The sequence below is a fragment of the Spermophilus citellus genome (genome assembly GCF_964194105.1).
Source record: "Spermophilus citellus genome assembly, chromosome: 19".
NCBI lineage: Eukaryota > Metazoa > Chordata > Mammalia > Rodentia > Sciuridae > Spermophilus > Spermophilus citellus.
The window spans coordinates 2091749-2110294 of NC_138201.1; the positions used below are offsets into that span (position 1 = coordinate 2091749).

At 57.1% G+C, this 18546-nt stretch overlaps 1 protein-coding gene across 5 annotated transcripts in view; it reads left to right on the forward strand.

Annotated features, from left to right (window-relative positions):
• The window catches only part of FRMD4B (FERM domain containing 4B), a 191079-nt gene that overhangs the window by 82413 nt on the left and 90120 nt on the right, over positions 1–18546 (forward strand). For 4 of the 5 annotated variants that reach the window (XM_081276147.1, XM_081276148.1, XM_081276144.1 and 1 more), the window contains one exon: positions 18412–18477. In XM_081276147.1, the coding sequence (XP_081132273.1) occupies positions 18412–18477 (66 nt within the window). Of the gene's footprint in view, positions 1–5688; positions 5807–18411; positions 18478–18546 lie in introns of those variants that run through there. The other variant, XM_081276146.1, reaches the window with a different exon arrangement.

Sequence of the window (18546 nt, forward strand, 5' to 3'; positions counted from 1 at the left end):
TAATGACAAGAGTCCCCAGAACAAAACGTAGTACTAGTCCCACGTAGTTCCTGAAGAGAAAAACGATGCACTTTTAACAAACAGGCGGGTGCCAGTTTAAATTGCATGAAGACAATCTGGCCCCAGGCAGGAAGCATCCCAACTGTCAGCTCGGGCTCCTCTTCCAAGGGCTCTTTCTTCCCTAGGATTTTTATAAATTAAGCTTTCTAGGTACGGGTGCCAGACAGAGCTCCAGCCAAGCTCATCCAACTTTGCTTTCGACTCCTTATGAAAATGAATTTGTTCTCGGTGAATGTATTTTTCCCTTAGTTCCCTGCAGAAGCCAACTCCGTTAAAAAAAGTGAGCATCAAGTTCCAGAGTCTGAACAGGGCCCTTTATCCACCAGCCAGTGACGTCCGTTTTCGTGTTTTTTCAAGCTCACACAGGACATTAGGTTACAAATAGAGCCCACGTCGGCTCCACCTTGGTACGGACAGAGTGTGTCTCAGATAAAACACACGCAGGGGTGTTTGTCTTCCTGTTGTCTCTTCTCCTGCGGTTTTGGTACTTTTTTTTCTGTGAGCTGAGTCACTCCTGTTCAAATGTAAATCCCATGGATGTCACATATGAACATGTGAGTGAAGCCTGAATGCATGTATTGGGAATCTGGGGTTTTTCCAGAAAGCAACGTTCGCTAAGCATGGGGCTCTCTTTCCCGCCTTCTGCACCACTCCTACATTTACAGGGCGACTCTGAAGTCACAGGTCAGGTTACCAATAACACGAGAAGACTCCACGGTACGTGTAGGCTCTAGAAAAGTGTCGGATTTTGATGAAGCTCAGCAGGTACAAAAGTGGGTGAATGGCTTTGTCCGTGTCCATCAGTTAAAAAGAAGAACCAAGAGGAAGAGGGGGAGAGGAGGACCCAGGAGGGAGTAGAGAGCGGCAGGTGCTGGGGCTCCGGCCCTGGTTGGCCACACACTGTCTGGATCTCAGCAGCCACTGGTGGCCGAGGCTTGGGGATGTCAGGTGAAAAGCCCTGCAGCCGCTCACTCAAAATGCAGTGGTGTCCAGGGACAAGGCGGTGGCCCGCGGTGGCCCTGGGTGGCTTGAGGGGAGAGCGGAAGCCAGAATCCAGGGGCTCTTCTCTGCGCGGGTGTCGAATGCATGGCGTCCAGGATCGGCAGCTCTGTTTCCCTTAAGTGATGGGCACACACCCTGCAGCTGTGCAGGACATTGGGGTCTGTGTGTCTCTGTCCCCGAGCCCCATCCCATACTGCCTACGTGATCAGGGAGGGCCACCCAGTGCCTCAGCTTCTCACCTAGACGGTGCCATGTGATTCTGAAAGCATGGTCATTGGGTTGCAAGGCAGGACACCAGGATTGCTTTACAGTGACTTGGATCGTGACGAGAGCTCAGGAAGGAGCGGCTGAGGGAGGGGTCCTGGGCACCAGGGAGGCGAGGGGCAGGACACAGCTGCTGGGCTGGGGCCCTGCCTCCCCCCACCTCGACCGAGCCGGGCAGTAAGAAGGAGCCTGCTGCCCTGCCCCTGCCATCCCAGTGACTCGGGAGGCCACAGCAGGAGGCCGCAGGTCCACGGCCAGCCTGGGCAACAGTGAAGTGCGGTTTATTTGCAAGGAGAGAGAAGAGGAAGAGTGGACGGAAAGGGGCCGTAGGTGACCAGGGACCGCGGAGAACTAGGAACCAGTCACCAAGCGTGAACTTTTCCTCCCTTTGGATCGTGGTTCCAACAAACTGGGAAGAGAGACATTAGTCTGACCGTTGGACATCGGAACTCCGGCCGGATACCTGAAGATATAAGGAATGATGGTCACTTTTCTTCCTTTGGCTGACTTGGGGTCGTGTTTCAAACAGGGACCGGGTCTGTTATATTGAGAGATTTACCAGTGACATGATTGGAAGCTTCACACCTGCTTCAGGACAACCCAGCAGGACAAAAGGCAGGAGGGACAACGGACGGAGCCACAGAATCAGCCCCATGAAGGTGGCTGCGCAGTGGTCATCACCCTGGTCACTCACTTGCTGTGTGTGACTCCAGTTTTCCATCATAAAATGCTCGATTTCGTTACTAAAGGAATGCCAAGGGAAAGAGAGAGGGGGAATGAAGCAAAACAGAAAACCGGATTCCAAAAAGACAGGAAGGGAATCCGACAGGGCGCCCGTGTGTGGGCCTGGACGCCCTTCCCCTTGTCTGCCACGCTGTAAGGACCGCCGCGGGGAGACGGGCGGCTCTGGGTTCCAGTCCTGCTCTGTCCCCTGAAAGGCTCTGGGTCCTGGCTTCTCTGAGCCTCAGCGCCTTGTGTGAAACAGGGAATTCAGAAATGGACGTCAAAGGATTTTTGTCTGTATTCGGCCACACACAGGGACGAGATTGGGTCTGAAGTCGGCGTCCACCACCCCACGGTCCACGCCTGGGAAACAGAGAGCATGTCCCCTCCCTCCGCCTCCCCCTCTGGTTTTCCACTTGTGGTTGAGCAACCCAGAGTGTCCCCCGTCCACCCTGCGCAGAGGACTCCCCGTCCTCCTGTCCGGGGGGAGCATGAGTAACGGACTTCTCCGGGGGCTGTTTTTCCTGGACGTGGTGTACCCGGAGGCCACTGAGCCGCAGGATCTCAGGGAGACCCGATCGTTCCTCCCATCTCTGGTGGATGGAAGGGAGCTCTCTGTATTTGGTGATTTTCCTTTGTGAACAGAAGTTCCACTCCTTCCAGACAGCAGTTGTGAGCTTCCCAGGTGCCGTGCTGGATGGGGCCCTGGACAGGGCCAGGGGGGTTCTGAGCTCAGCCGGGCACCTCCCGGAGCTGGCTCCTTCACCTCCGGCCTGTGCCCAGTCCCCACCGGTGGGCACCTGTGCCTCCATGACCCACTTGATCTGCTCCCTAGGCCTTACCCTCATCTGAAACTGCCTTGTAGGAAGCTTTATTTATTTATTTATTTTTATCTCTTGGTCCCCTCTCAGTCTCTCTCCTGCTTACCACTGTGTCCCCATCATGGAGCCCATTGCCCCGTGGGGCCCGCCACATGGTTTGCAGGGTCCCATGCAACGTGAAAATAGGGGCTCCTTGCCCTAAACTGGTAAGAACAGTAACAAGGCAGCAGAGCGTTTAATCAAGCACCCAAGACCCCTTCGGAGCCTGAGGTCCTGGGGGACCACAGGGCTGTGCCCCAGGATGCAGACACCCCAAGAGACCATTGTCGGAGGGAAGGCCAATCTAAGAAAAAGCACCAGGTGTCCACGGAGCTCAGACGTGGATGGATGAAAGACGAGGAACGGAAGCCAGGGGTGTGAGGAGGGGAAGCCCCGCTCCCAGCGGCAGAGCGGAGATCATGGTGACAGAGTGACCCCTACCCTTGGGAGGTCCAGGCTGTAAGTGGTTCTGGGTGGAAACTCGATGTTTGCATCTTCAACGTCCCTGTGGGCGGCTGCGTGTGTTGAACTGGACCAGGTGGGCGTGAGGGGCAGGTAGAGGAGGGCGGCTGGGGAGGGAGGGTCCCTGTGCAGACCTCCAGGCTTAGGAGGTGACCTCCGGTCCTGAGCTCTCCCAGTTAGGAGACAGTGGACAGCTCAGAGCTGGGTAGGGCCCCTGGTTCTGGAGAGCCGCAGCTCGTGGCCCAGGTTGGACTCCCCAGGGTCTGGCCTCCGTGTGGCAGGGAAGGAACCGTGACGGAAGGGACAATGTTTGGTGAGGAATGCAAAGCTCGCTAAGAGCCCTGGGACTGTTTCCCACACCTCGGGCCCCTGTGTGCGGTTCCCACCCTGGGGTGCAGTTCCCTCATCCTCCGACCAGAGCCGAGAAGGGCCCTGGAGAGTCACCAGAGCCCAAGTCAAGCCCACAGGCTGCCGTCTCCCAGTCCGTAGTCCACAGTCACTGTCCACACCCGCTCACGCCCCCTGGACCCACTCCAGGAGGGACCCTGCGGGGCTTCAGGGTTCACCCCCAGGGTCCATGTGCCAGAAACCCCATCTGCTCAGCCAACAGAGGTGTTGGAGGTGTTGGGGGTGAGTGGGATGGGAGGGTCCCCAGGATGGGAGACCACACTGGGACAGTCACTCTGCCTCACCATGTGAGACCTCCGCCCCGTTATGATGCAGCCTCACCAGGTGCAGTGCCAGGCTCTTGGACTTGATTCTCCATGACATAAACCTTTACTCTTTATAAATTACCTGGTCCCTGATGGTTTGTGATAGTGACACAAAATGGACCCATGTTTCCTTACACAGCACTTCCTAAGTCTACGTTGCTGGGGGCCGGGTCAAGTCCTGCCTGGTGCCCAGCTGCCGGCAGGGACCGTTTGAAAGTGCCATAGGCTCAAGGTGGTGTTCCCGCTCTGCCCTTTGGCCCGCCTTTCTCTAGGACTGCTTCTGCCCAGGTGTGTGAGCTGCAGCACCTTTTGAATCTCCACGCCTGAGGCTTCGTGGGGAACGTCAGGTGCCCCTCAAGGTGTACCTCTTCCTGTCCCCTTCATGCATGTGTGAGAGTCTCCGCAGCGGGCCTGTGTGTGGCCTTTCTCAGTGATGTCTCGGTCACTCATTCTTCTGACGTCAGCCCCTCCCCTCGTGGGACACACACCCACACACGGTCACTAAATCTGGACTGAATTCTTGGCCACCGTTTCTACCCATCTCGCCCGGAGTGCCCCTTCTCTGTGTGCAAACCTGGCACTGGACGAGGCTGTTTCAGGCTGCATCTTTCCCAGACAGCATCCTGTGGCCCCAGGTAGTCACAGCCTGTGGAGGGACTGGTCATCGGTCCCCCCCCCCCCTGATTTCTGAGGGATGAACGTCTCCTGTAGCTGGGACCATGGCACCTTGCCTGGGGCTGTCTAGGTATCTGACAGGTACGTGCCGCCACCTTCTTCACCCTCTATGCTGCACATTGTCTCACTTAATTCCTCCCAAGCCCTTCTGTGTGCCATAGGGACCTTTGTCTCCATTTGACAGAGGAGGGAACAGGCTCCCACAAAGATCAAGTAGCTGTCCCAAGCACCTACGGCTGCCGCTCACCCAGCCTCTCCCGCTGCGGAGCTCAGGATCCTGGCTCCACCCCTCTTTACACTGAGTTCCAGAAGGTTCTTTTCCTCACCAGGTGGTGAAGCAGGACACTGTGTCCCAAGTCCTTACTCAGTTGTTCTCAGGCACAAGGGAATGGGTGACCCTCCCTGGACTCTGGGTATCTGTCTCTCAGCTTCACCTGGAAGCGCGCTGTGTTCCGATCATGTCCACCCCTGGAGCAGTTCCAGCAGTGGGTGATGCTGCGGCTGACGGACACTGCCGGGGGTGTCGGTGGAATTCTGAGCGCCTCTCTGCGGGCAGCAGTGGCTGAAGGGCAGTGTCCATGGTACCACTGGTGAATTAAGTGCCCATGCATCAGGTTCCCAGCCTCCTGCAGGACAGGCCTGGGGAGAGCTGCGTCTGGGCTTGGGCATGGTGCCTGGTGTGGCCCAGGGCCTGCTCCCGAGGAGCTCCCAGCCCCCTGGTGCCTCGTCGGGGGGTCGGGGAACAGGAAACACTTCCCCTGTGTTTCAGGGTGTGATGAAGAGGGCCTTGGGCGGCCAGCAGGCCCGGGAGACGCTGAAGCGGTTGCCCACCCCCTCCCCTGGCTCCCCTGACTCACGTTGGGAGTCTTTGTTTCTAATCAGAGCGACAAACCGTAAGGTCATTTCCTTGAGATTATGTGGCAGCGGAAGGCGTCGGAGGCCCCTAGATCCCCACTCCAGCTGCCCGCTGTGGAGCACACCCAGCCCCCGGGTCCTTCGTGCCGCGCACACCGCAGCCCGTCAATGAGCCGGGACCATGCTTCCGAGGTAAGGACGTCCCCCGGGTCACTGTCCCGCTGCAGGCCGGGTGAGGGGCCTCTCCAGCCTCCACCAGCACTTGCTGGCAAGACCTGGGGCGGACGTTCACATGACGGGCAGGTTGGCTCCTCCGGGATTCTTCAGGAGGCCACTCTCAGAGCCGGACGTTGCAGGGGATCGCTATTCCACTCTGTCCCGGGAGTGCCACGGCTCAGCAGCCTCCGCTGGGCTCCGGTGGGCCCCCTGGGGACGGTCAGCCCCGATGCCCGACTTGGGTTTTCCTGTGATTGAAATGCGTCTTGGCTCCTGGAAAAGTCGGAGAGGGCAGGTTTGTGGATGTGCTCCCAAGTGTGGGTCACTGGCCATGAACTGCGCTGAGCCCCCTGCCCCCCGCCCCTTCCCTTGGTCTTTGATCTTAAAGACTGGCACTTCCTGAGCGGGGGAGGCCGTGGGCAGCCAGCACAGCCCTCGGGCTCTGTGATGGTCCACGTCTCATCAGCAAGATGTCTGGGGCGTGCTCTGTGTGTCCGTGGGCACTTGGCAGGACGGACCCTGGCGCCCTAGGACTCGGGAGTGGCCGCTCTTGAAGGGCCCTGTGATGCACATCCCCGTTTGGCCTGGGGCCAGCAACGGGGGCGCCGAGTCTGGGCCAGGTTTGAGGTGGCGCCTCTGTGTGATCAGAATCTAGCAGCTCTAGGTAGAGAGGGTGGCCGTGACACCACTTTGAGGGATGACCATCAGTCAATCAATAAGCCCTTTATGATTGGTCAGAGGAGTCCTACACCCTCACTCACTGCTCTTCCTCCTGGTGAGGTGGTCATGGCAGACTCCTTAAGTCCAACGCCGGGCGTCCATTTTTCTTCCCTGATGGGTGGGTGTTGGGGGGGGGGTGGGAATCTGCATCCACTTCAGAAAGCAGAGGAAATTATCTCATCCAGTGGACGGCAGAACCCTTGGGGATGGACGGAAGTCTGCAGAGGAAGTGGGCAGGATGGGGCAGAGAGGAAATGTCCAGGAAATACAGACCTCACCCACCGCAGGGCCTGGGCCGGTGTGCCCTGTGCTAAGGCAGCAGGACGTTTGGTCTCAGCAGCAGCCTGTCCCCAGGTGTCTCAGGCCTGAGGGGTGGAGAGGAGTCTCACCCAGCTTCCGTTGGTGACCTGGATTCTCAGAGCAGAATTGCAGCCACCCTGGGGACTCACGTGACGGGATCTACATGGGGGGACCCTCAGAAGCAAGGCCTTCCTGGGATCAGAACCCAGTGCTCTTGGCAGAGGGTCTGTAATAGTCCCAGACACACCGGCTCCACTCCAAAGTGCATTCTGGGTATTCCTGTGGGCCATTCGTCTGGCCTGCATTTGAGGGACTGGGGAAGTCCTTCAGGGGTTCCTGTCCACAGCTGCTGCGTCCCTCTGGTGGGGAGTGCTCAGGGCTGTCCTGATGCAGGGCTTGGAGGTCAACTGTTAAGTGGGAGGAGAACTGTCCATCACCTCATCCTGGAACTCAGGAGGTCAAAATTCAGAGGCGCGGGGGATTCCCTTAAGACTCCGCATCTTGAGGGGACAGAGCGCAGCCTCAGGTCAGGGTCTCCCGAGTCTCGAGTCTGCAGTGTCCTCCGCTGCTGTGCTCCGCCGGACCTCCAGGCTGTCTGTGTTTCGGGCATCAAGAGAGCCTTCTCACGGGCGCCTGCACCTTGGGGTGGACATTAGGGAGCAGGGTGAGGTTCCGCTTCCTGTCGGGCATGGATTCCAGCCTCTGGCGGAAGACAGTGGGCAGCCATGCAGGACAGAGAACTCACAGTCCCGGGTCTCGTCACGAGTGGTGGTTCTGTAGGTAAACACCACAGCTCACAGGCTGGGGGGCTCCCAGGGGCCTGTCCCAAGCCATTCCTCCAGTGAGATTCTCGGAAGTCCCTGTTAAGACGCTGTTGCTTAATGTTGGAAAACTTGAGACTTCCTAAGTGACGTCGTTCTCTATGTGGCAAAGCTAAGGCGGAGTATGGTGAGCCGTGTGTTCCTCTTTGTGAGTGCCATCTGGCTGGGCCAGCGGCCACTTCGTCATTCCCTGACCACAAAGAAAGGGGAGCTCTTGGGCACTTCCACAGACGCGGCTGAGATCAGGGGGAGCCGGTCTCTCTCGGCTTCACCTTTTCTCTGCTGCTCCTCTTTGCTCTTGAGTCAAAGTGAGCCGCCCGGCAGGCTGGACTGTGCCTTCCCTTGTTTTACTCCCTTCTTTAGAGAATCGGGGTGACACAGAGTGGCTTCAGTATTTACTGGGTGCACCGTCTGCGCTGGGTGCTGAGCCAGGATCTCGATAGGCATCCCTGGTCTAATTCCACAGCACCCTTATGGAGCTCACGTGGACTTCTGTTCACATTTGGAGCCCCCTGTCTTCTGCACAGCTCTACGGAGACGTCATCCAGGCGTCCCACTACTCACCCAGGGGGAGGGTGTGGCCCAGCGGGTTCTGAGGTGGTCACGTATTTCTGTCCCATTTTGCAGAAAAGCAGTGAAAAGGCTTCCCGGCTCCTCTAGCTTTGCCCGAACTGCTCCAACCTCACCTCACGACGACCAGGACACTCCTTATAAAGGGGCCCAGAACCCTCTGCCGCACCTCAAAGCCTATGAGGGCCCCCCAGTCTCATTTCCATGGCCGCCGTGGATGGACGTCCCAGCAGCCTGGTCTGGGACTTCAGTGCCCTCGGGCACCCTGGAAGGCTAGACACACAGGTTTCAGGCACCCTGAATCTCAGACGGGCTCCGGTTGCTGCTGCTGGTCGGCACCTACACGGAGAAGCACTGACCAGGCCCCCGTGGGCTCTCTGGCCCTGTGTCCTGTGCTGTCCCTGTGGGTTCTCCACGGGCAACTCGACCCCTGGGAGTGAAAACCAGTCGTTGAGGGGCAAAGAAAAATCACGACCCCGTTTAAATATGACCAGACGTGGTGGCACACGCCTATTAACCCAGCTACTCAGGGGCCGGGGGGAGGCGGAGGCAGGAGGATGACCATTTTGAAGCCAACCTTGGCAACCTAGAGAGACCCTATCTCAAAATGTAGAAGGGGTGGGAGGTGCAGCCCAGGGTCACAGCACCGAGCTTCGGCGAGAGAGTTAAGGGCTCAAGCCGGGCAGAGACTCTCACAGCTGCGCTGATGCCCACCTCTGTGCCCTTGACCTTGGGCTGTTTAAATAGTGACTTAGGCTTTAAACATAGCAGGAGCTTCTTCAGAGGTAGTGCTTCTGATGCATTAGGAAAAGTGACCCCTGTGGCCCAGCGGCCACTCAGGGCACTGACTTCCCTAAAGTCACCAGCTGGTCGGAGAGAGGCCGGGATCAGACACCACACCGTGGGACTTCCTCAGAGGTCCTGGGCCCACTGCGACCCTGCACAGAGGACAGGGCGAGCCCAGCCTGCACTGTCCCCTACCCCAGGTGAATAGCAGAACGCAGAGACTGCCCAGGGAGCTCCCCGGTCCAGCCTCTGAGACAGAGGAGTGACCCGGCCCCACCCTTCCTCCTGCAGAAACCCAGCTGCAGAGGGCCAGGGTGAGAAGGCCCTGGGGAAAACACGCGGTTCCCTGGAGACCGCTCCACGTGGGGGTGAGATTTCCTCTCTGGGACCCTTTCTCAGTGAGGAGGAGCGGAACTAAGAGCAGGCCAGAGAGAGCCTTGCCGGCCTGCGCAGTGAGCTCCACCTGGGAGGCCAAGGCCCGGCCGTCATCCCCCACCCCACCCCGGCGGGGGACATGCAGGGACGTCCACTCCCCGGCTCGTTGCTCAGGTGTTCGCCAGCATCCCGAGCTGGGCCCCCTCTTAGGGGCTGGGGAAGCTGTAGAAAGTGAGGCGCACCCTTCTCCTCATGGAGGGTACGTTCCGTGGGGCAGGGGCCCTGGAAGGGCAACAGTCGAAGCAGTGGACGTGAGTCACAGTGCGGAGTCAGCAGAGCCCAGGTGCAGTAGCGTCTCCATGGTGCCCTTCTGTGCTGGCCTATGGGCAGCTCTGTCCTGCAGCTTGAGCATGGCCACCTCGCAGGAGGGTTCCAGGACGCCAACTTTGAAGCCCCTCAGAGGCCACCGAGCTGGGCCTTGAACATGGCCATCTCAGCGAGGCCACTCATCTTCCCTCCTGTTCTCACAGTCCCTCTGGGGCCTCCACACGGAGTCGGCCACCTCCTGCAGCACGTGGGACAGGGGTTCACACCCGGCTCCCCTGGACAGGGCCGCTGACCGGCCGTGCAGCTCATCTTTGTGGTGCAAACGCTGACATCCTGAGATTGAGCCGCTGCCACCCAGGTTCAGTGGACGGAAGGGCTCCAAGAGCAAAGAGGACGGACAGACGAGGTGGGCGTCTGGACTTGAAGACCTTGGGGCCACTGCCTTTAAGGGCTGTGTGTTTCACGGTGAGCCGTGTGTGCGCCTGGTTTAGAATGTCCAGTGCCTGATGACCACGTGGAGGCGGATGCAGGGCTCCCGTCAGCTGCCGAGAGCTGGCCCCGACACCCCTCTCTCTCCCGGAGGATCCATTACCCAGTCGCGTTGCCTAGAAGTCTTTTTATTCATTTATTTGCTTTTTTGTGGCTCCTTCCAATTTCTGTCTGCTCCCTGACCCGGGGCCTCACAGGTTGTTGGGTTTTTTCCTCCCTGAGTCCCGCATTGAGTCTGGAAGCCTTTGAAAGCAGACGGTGCAAGGAAGCTCGGTGACTCCGGTGACTCAAAGGCCCCGGGGGAGAGGGAGCGGTTCCCCTGTAGTGGTGCCACTCCTGGTCAGCAGGAAGGAGCATCTCCTGGCCGAGGTGTCACTCAGTGGCCCAGCACTTGCCAGGCCAGCCTGGGCTCTGGGTTCTGTCCCAGCAAGGCCAGCGAACACAAGAGGAGTTGGCCTTCTCTGCCTTCTCAGTTTGGTAATGATTTTCTAAATCTCCTCTCCAACCAGGGGACAGGCAGGACCCTGGGCCCGGTGCTGTCCGTTTTCATCAACTATAAACTCCCTGAGGGCTCCTCCACAGGGGTCATGGAGCACGGGGGCCCTGAGAAGCGTCCATCCAAGCCCCCAACACAGGAGATGCAGAACGGAGACGCGAACACTCTGCCGACAGTCAGGCGCTGCGAAGTCAGAGCCCAGCCGACTTCTGGTTTTGTAATTAGGCTTCGTTAACTTGCAGGCTCTCGGGGCAGCCCGACTGCTCTTGGCTCTGGTGGCTTTTGTCCAGGGTTTCCCTACAGTAGTTAGTACCCGTGCCCGGGACGTCGGTCGGTGACCAGCACCGCAATCTATTTTTAAAGTTCCTTCGCCGAGCCCTGCGCGCGGGTCTTTAGGGTGTCTGAAGAACGCAGCCCCCTGCTCCTTCCCAAGGCTGCTTTTCACGGGTGCAGGCGAAGGTGGGCGGGCGAAAGCCTCCAGACCACAGCGTCTGCCGCTCGCGTCAACTCCAAAGCCAGAAGCCCCACTTTCCACCCGCTTTCTTTTCCACAGCCTCATTCCACTTAAACCTGAACTGCCTCAAAAATAAAAAAAAAACCCACCACCAGCCAGGCATCAGCTTTTCTTGGTGACATTTTCACGACTTTTCCTGTCTACAATGTCTGGGTCTCCGTTTTTTTGACTCCTTGATACTGTATCATGTTGTCTGAAAACAGAGCCCAACGACTGGTTTCCAGTAAGGAGGATGCTTCCCTCTGGAGAAGAGCAGAAATATCCTGTGGGTTTGCGACAGTGAGCGCTAAGTCTCTCGGTGCCTGCTGTGGCTGCTGGGTGGACAAGGGCAGCTACCTGAACCCCGGTTTGCACTGCTGCCTCCCCAACATCGACCCCTTGGCTTCACCGTTCACACCGTGTCACCTGGGGAGCCCTTTATTGAGCTGGGCTCAGCCCACCTTGAAACCTAGGGTGCAGGCACCGACTTCCCTAACAAGACCCCAAAGCACAAGAAATAAAACCAAGAGTCAGTAAGTGGGATGCCGTCCAACCAGGAAACTTCAGTATGCAAAGGAAATGATCAGGAGCGTGGAGACAGAGCCTGCAGGAAGAGAGAATCTTCGCCAGCTGTGTCTCTGATGGGGGATTAGCATCCAAAGACATCAAGAACTCAAAAAGCTCAACTCCAACAAAAACACAAATAACCCAATCAATAAATGGGCAAAAGAACCAAACAGATACTTCTCCAAACAAGAAGAACAAATGGCCAACAAACATGAAAAGATGCTCAGCATCCCCAGCAGTCAGGGAAATGCAGATCAAAACCACAGCAAGACTCCATCCTGTGCCAGTCAGAGTGGCCGTCAGCAAGGACACCCCAACGATCAGTGCTGGTGAGGGTGTCGGGGAAAGGTGCGCTGCTGCGCTGTTGGTGGGACTGCAGGCTGGTGTGACCACTCTAGGGAGCAGTGGGAAGACCCCTCCTAGGACTAGGGATGGAACCACCGTGTGACCCAGCTGTCCCCCTCTTCAGGTCTCCAAAAGAACTAAAGTTAGCACACGATAGTGATAGAGCTACCTCAGGGTTCCTAGCAGCACCGTCCACAGCTGCCAAACTGTAGAGTCAGCTCAGATGCCCATCAATAGATAGATGGAGCAAGAAGGTGTGTGTGTGTGTGTGTGTGTGTGTGTGTGTGTGTGGTTTCACTCCGTCAAAAAGGAGGAAAATGACGGCATTGGCAGGTAAATGGATGACATCATGCTAAGTGAAGTAAGCCAAGGGAGAAAACTTCTCTCATACATGGGAGGTAGAATAAAATGTGGGGCAGAGGGTCCGATATCATAGAGAGAGGAAGGATCCGTGGAGTCCAAGGAGGAGATAGGAGGGAGGTGGGAAAGAGAGGAAAGTAAGGAAATGCAGGACGGGGCCAGAGGGAGGGGTCGTTCCGTAGAGCTCATGTCCAGCACGTCCAAGGCCAGGTCAGTCTCAGCCTCAGAGAGCAAACAAAACGTTGGGTGAGGCTGAGGCTGATCATCTCCACTCACGGGGGCAGAACAGAAGTTTGAGAGATGCCACAATGTTCGGGCCATACTCCCAGACCAAGGGCAGGCCTGGGACACACACAGGAGCCTGTCACTCTGAATCCCGGGCACGTCTCTTGGACACCAGGTCGGTGTCTCCCGGTGGCCTTCAGCCCCAGATGTGTATTAGGTGCAGACACTTGGTAGTGGGGTCCTGGACCCAGAGCCACCGGGTCTCCTTGCTCGGTGACCCTGGGGTAAGGGTCTCACCGAGCCTTGGCTGATCCATTGAATGCAGCTGGAAAAGGCAGCCCCCTCAGAGGTGTTGTGAGCCCTCGTTTCGATGAAGGCCTTGACGGGGGCCGGGCACACGCAGCAGCCTCAGCTTGGCTACCCGGTTTCTCGAGCCATGTGACTCGGTGGCTCAACTTTATCTTTGGTAAATGAGGTCTCACCTTCTTCCCCCTCCACCTCCCATCGTTTCTGTCCCTCCTCTCTGCTGGTGTCCTGTTCCTTCTCCACTCCCCACGGGCAGGACTGTCCTCCTCTGGTTCTGCTGTCCAGCCGGAGATTGTACCCACTTCCCAGCAGTGTGACCAGAGACAGCTGGGCCTCTGGGCCTCGGCCCTCTGTCTGTAAGGCCTCCGTAGCCGGGTTCCTCCTGGCAGGGCTGCTGGCCGCCAGGAAGAGGAGGCATCTGTGAAGGACACAGCTCCCACGTGACGTGAAGCACGTGCCGGTGGCCCGCTGGGGGCAGCAGGCTGCACGGAGCTGGATGGGGAGTCACAGCTGACTGTTGGAGACCCGGGTGTCAGGCCAGGCCATCCTCGGAACGGTGTCACCACCCAGAGCTGGCACAAAAGGGGGTCTGTGCAGCCGGGGCTGACATCACCCGGGAGAAACATAGCACTGTCCACTCAATAGGCCCCAGAGTGACAGCATCCTGGGTACAGCGCTCTCCGTCTCCAGGTCCTGCAGGACATCTGGTCCGATGAGGACTTACCGGCTCACCTTCTCCTCGGGCAGAGGGCTTGTTGGAACGCGTCCCCTTTTCTGGGCCAAGGCAGGGGAGTTGTCTGGGACAGTGGCCCCCTGGACCATGCTCGGCCACCTTAAATCATCTGGGAGTGTGTTTCAGGGTGGAAGTGGCTCAGTGCTGAGCAGTGAAGGCGTTCCCTCCTGTGGAAGGAACCTGCAGACTCTGTCCCTTTCACGAGCCCAGGATGCCACGGGGAGCAGGACAGGAAGGTCCCTGTCCTACAGCAGGGAGCCGGGTCAGGAACACCAGCTGTTAAGGAGACAGGCTGCGTGCCCTGGTGGGGAGTGGCGGCTCCCCACAGATGAGGACAGGGAAGCCCTGGAGAGAGTGACCGCTCCCCATGGACGTGGACGGGAACAGTCCTTGTTAGGAGGCCGCCCCCCTCTGCTGAGCCTTCAGAAAAGGCCAACAGGAGCCCTCGCGGGGAGCTGGCTGCTTCTTCACCAGCCTTTTGCGTTTCCAGCCAGGGACTTGGGTTTTCTCTGCAGTTGTCATTTTCTGTGGCTTCTCGGCTGACTGGTGGCTGTCAGTGGCCCTGCACTGCCCCGTCCTCCACCCTGCCTCGAGTTCCCCTTTGGCATTCCACCACCCACTCTGCTCCCTGGCCTCCTAGGGATGGCGCCCAGGGCCTGCTGGGCCAGCTGCTCCCCGGCCCGGCCACTCGGTCCACCAGAGGTCAGGCCTGGGGCATACTCTCACTTCCCCCTGGGTCTTCTGCACGTGACTCTGGCCAGCTGGACCGTCTCTCCACTGCCCGACAGCACTTACCCTCCGAGGACCCATCCTACCAGCCGGGGAGCAAGCAGGGCACCACGGAGCCAGGTGGGAGGTCCAGCCCAGGGTGCGGGGTCGAACCTCCGAGTTCCCGGCGCTGGGTGGGAGGAGGTGGGGAAGCAGTGTGGAGCGTGGGTGAGGGGCTCTCCTGGGGCGGGAGGCGGGGGGAGTGCGATATCCAGGCTGGTCTGACGTAGCAGTCAGTTCTGAAATGCCCCCCTGGTCCCTGTGGGGTTCAAAAGTGATTCTGTAACCAGGCGTGGTGTCACACACCTGAAATCCCAGTGACTTGGGAAGCTGGGGAAGAAGGATCACAAGTTCAAGGCCAGCCTCAGCAACTGGGCGAGACCCTGTCTCAAAATGAAAAATAAAAAGGGGCGGGAGCGGACTTAGTGCTCGCTCAGCATGTGCAAGGCCCTGGGTTCAATTCCCAGCACCACAAGAAGACAAGAGTGATTCTGTACTCAGAGGTAGGACCACGGTGTTTCACGTACGGGTCCCTGTTGTTGAAATTAGAAGATGGGACTCGGCAAGAGTCATGTTTTAAAATTAATAAGAAATGCCTTGTTGGGTGTTTCTTTTTGTCTTTTTGTTTGTTTGTTTCCATTATTTTTTTTAAGTTTAAAAAAAAAGAAAAAAACTGACCTGTTGGGAAAAAAGTTTATTTGGATGAGATGGTGATTATAAGCCAGGTGGCCTGTGGACATCACCGGCAGCGTGGCCTGGGGACAGAGTTCTCAGTCTCAGTCCAGCTCTTACGTTCTCAGGAGCCCGGTGGCGTCCCTCCACTTCCCCGTATCTGAAGGGAGCGGCTCCTAACCCGTGCTCTCTGACAATGTCACGAGTCTACTTCTCCCGCAGTTAGTTTTCTCTGGAAGCAGCATGAGCTTCAGGCTGCCTGTGAGACGGTCATCCCTCCCCAGCCATGTGGGTAGCCCCTGGGCAGTGGGCCCTGGGTCAGCTGCCGGGTGGCCGAGGTAGTGCCCCTCGTGGCTCTGTGTGCCTAGAGCCGGGCCTCTGTTCTCCATGGAGGTACCTGCTGTTTACACTCCACCTTCAGAGCCACCGGGAACACAGGCCTGGTAACAGACGCTCCTCCAGGAAGATGGTCAGTAAAGCACCTGGCACAGGGCTCAGGGGACTTTATAGACCCAGGGCAGGCCCACGGATTCCAGCGGTCCCTTCTGTCTTGACTCCTGCCACTTCAACTCTGGGAGGTTTTTCTGCCACGTGCTGGTTAACTGGCTGAAGTGGACCTGCCGCTTGTCCTCTTTATCATGGGTCAGTAATGTTCTTCCCGTTAATAAGCTTTTTATTAAAAAGTAACATTTATAGATTACAAAAAAAAGTATTCCTGTTTGTCAGTTTTCAAACAAATAGGGGCTGTGGTATTATGGACCTCAGATGGGGTTCTGTTCACGCCTATGGTACCGGACCGAAGGCTGCAAGGACATTTCTTATAAGGCAAAGGAAGGCTGAGGCACTTCTAGTAACAGGCCTCGTGATGGACTCTGACCAGTCTGTGTGGCTGGGGGCTCCTGGGCAAGTTACAGCCCCCAGGGCCCAGGCTTCCTGGTGCCTGTGAGGACCAGGCGCCCCCCCAGGAGCTTCTGCAGAGGCTGGGCATCTATTCAGAATGGTGTTAGGTGGCAGGCATGTGGCTGTCCATCAGGGCCCCTGTTGTCACCCTGTCTCTCTCCCCTGGGGCCACGTGAACTTGCTGGCTCAAAGGCAGGACTCCATGGATCCTGGCAGGTGACACACATGGTGACCAGAGACCACAAACCCACCCAGTGGGTAGCCGCTGTGCCTGGCCAAATCAGGCCCCTGTTCCAGGCCCTACCATGTGAGGAAACAGCTCTCCACTGAACTTTTATCGGAGCATCGCCTGGTTTCTAACAGCATTGACTAAGATTCACTCACAAGCTTGGTTTTGAAGAGCAAACTGCGTGCGTCTACTTTCCCACATCCCCCTTAACAAGCAAGTGAGGCTCAGCTTGTCCCCAGCCTCCCGGGGCCACCAGCCTCCTGCAGAGGAGAGGGCCTGGTGTGGCAGGCACACCTCTGTGGCTCTCTGCTCTCCTGGTGTGGCCCGACCTGGGGTCTCAGCCTACGGTGGCGAGTAGCCATCCATCCTTAGAGAGCGGAAGCCACGGGTCTGAGGAAGGGACTCCTGCTGGGGGAAGCAGAAGCCAGTAGCTTCAGAGGCAGGGTTAGGTGTTTCCTGGCTCAAAGGTGACCCAGCAACTCCCCAGCCGTGGGCAGAGCTACACCTGCACAGCTCATCCTGACCTTGCTCCCGTCAGTCAGCCAGACACCGGAGCAGCCCGGAGGAGAAGTGTGCACTTGTGGGAGACAGAAAGTCTGGTGGCCATTTCCAGGATATCGTATTTAGCCTTAATTGGTTCCTTCCCTTTTTCCCACCCCAATTTTAAAATTAGCCCATCGCATAGGTGGTACCCCTGAGTCCTCCAGCGGGGGCCAAGGGCAGCGCTGCGGTGGCATGTATCAACAGGTGGTCTGCCTGCCCAGGAGCTTGCTAGCCAGGCCCAGCACAGAGTAAAGAGTTGCTTGCCACCCGCTGTCGAGCCCGTGGTTGATTGCTTGGGGACACCTGGGTATTTCTAGCGGTTTGTATGTATTGCTTTCTGGGTGGCCACATTCATCGGGAAGGTACGGAGGACTTCATTTGCAGAACAGTGTGTGCAGTATAATAATGCTAAAGCACAGCCCTTATATGAACACTCTTTAAAAAAAAACGTATCTGTACGTATCTGAAAATATACACAAAAGCAGTCTGTGAGGAGGTGTGATTCCCAAAGACACGGCGGTTCAGAGCAAGAGTTAGTCAAGGAGGTGGCTTTCATTCCATGTGTTATTTATTTTTTATTTTAAAGAGAGAGTGAGAGAGGAGAGAGAGAGAGAGAGAGAGAGAGAGAGAGAGAGAGAGAGAATTTTTAATATTTATTTTTTAGTTCTCGGTGGACACAACATCTTTGTTGGTATGTGGTGCTGAGGATCGAACCCGGGCCGCACGCATGCCAGGCGAGCGCGCTACCACTTGAGCCACATCCCCAGCCCCTCCATGTGTTATTGAAACATTTTCTGAACACTATCTCCCAGTACTGAAATTTTAGAAGATGAAAAATCACATATCATTGGAAATTTATATGTCACACTGCTTTTAACTATGTGTCTTAGCTATAAATGGTGATATACTAAAAAATATAATAAAAGGGGGGCAAAAAAAATTTTTTTTGATACCAGGGATTGAACCCAAGGTGTTTAATCACTGAGCCACATCCCCATCTTTTTTTTTTTTTTTTTTACTTTGAAACAGGGTCTTGCTAAATTGCTGAGGCTGGCTTTGAAATTTTGATCTTCCTGCCTCGGCCTCCTGAGCCACTGAAAAGACAGGTGAATGCCACCCTGCCCAGCCAGAGGGGCATGATTTTAAAAATGGAGACTTTCCATTGTATCCTGAGTATCACGTGTTTCTCCTACTTATGCACATGCTGTATTTACGGGCAAAGCCTTCAAATCGGAAGCATGCTCTATCTGAGAAACAAACCATGGATTCAGGGAGTCCGGCTCCTTCACCTGGGAAGGACCTGTACCTTCCGCCGTGTAACCTTGTGGGCATTGTTTGGGCTCCCATACACTAATGCCATTTAGTCTTTGCTTTTCGTACTCTGATTTAAATCCAAGGTCAGGCTGGTGATAGATCTTTTTCTGGCCCAGCCCACTGAGGGACAGAACGCAGCCCCTCTCAGGCTGAGCACATGTCCTAAGCAGGAAGTGAGCAGCCAGTTTGAGGGTTTGCTGGCCAGCCCCACCTAATGCCACGCTGCCGTCTTGTCCCCACAGATGACAGAGGGCAGGCACTGCCAGGTGCACCTCCTGGATGACAGAAGGCTGGAGCTGCTGGTTCAGGTAGGTGCCTCCCCGCCCGGCAGTCCATCCCGGCTCTGTCCTGAGCCTCGTGGTCCGCGTCCAGGTGGC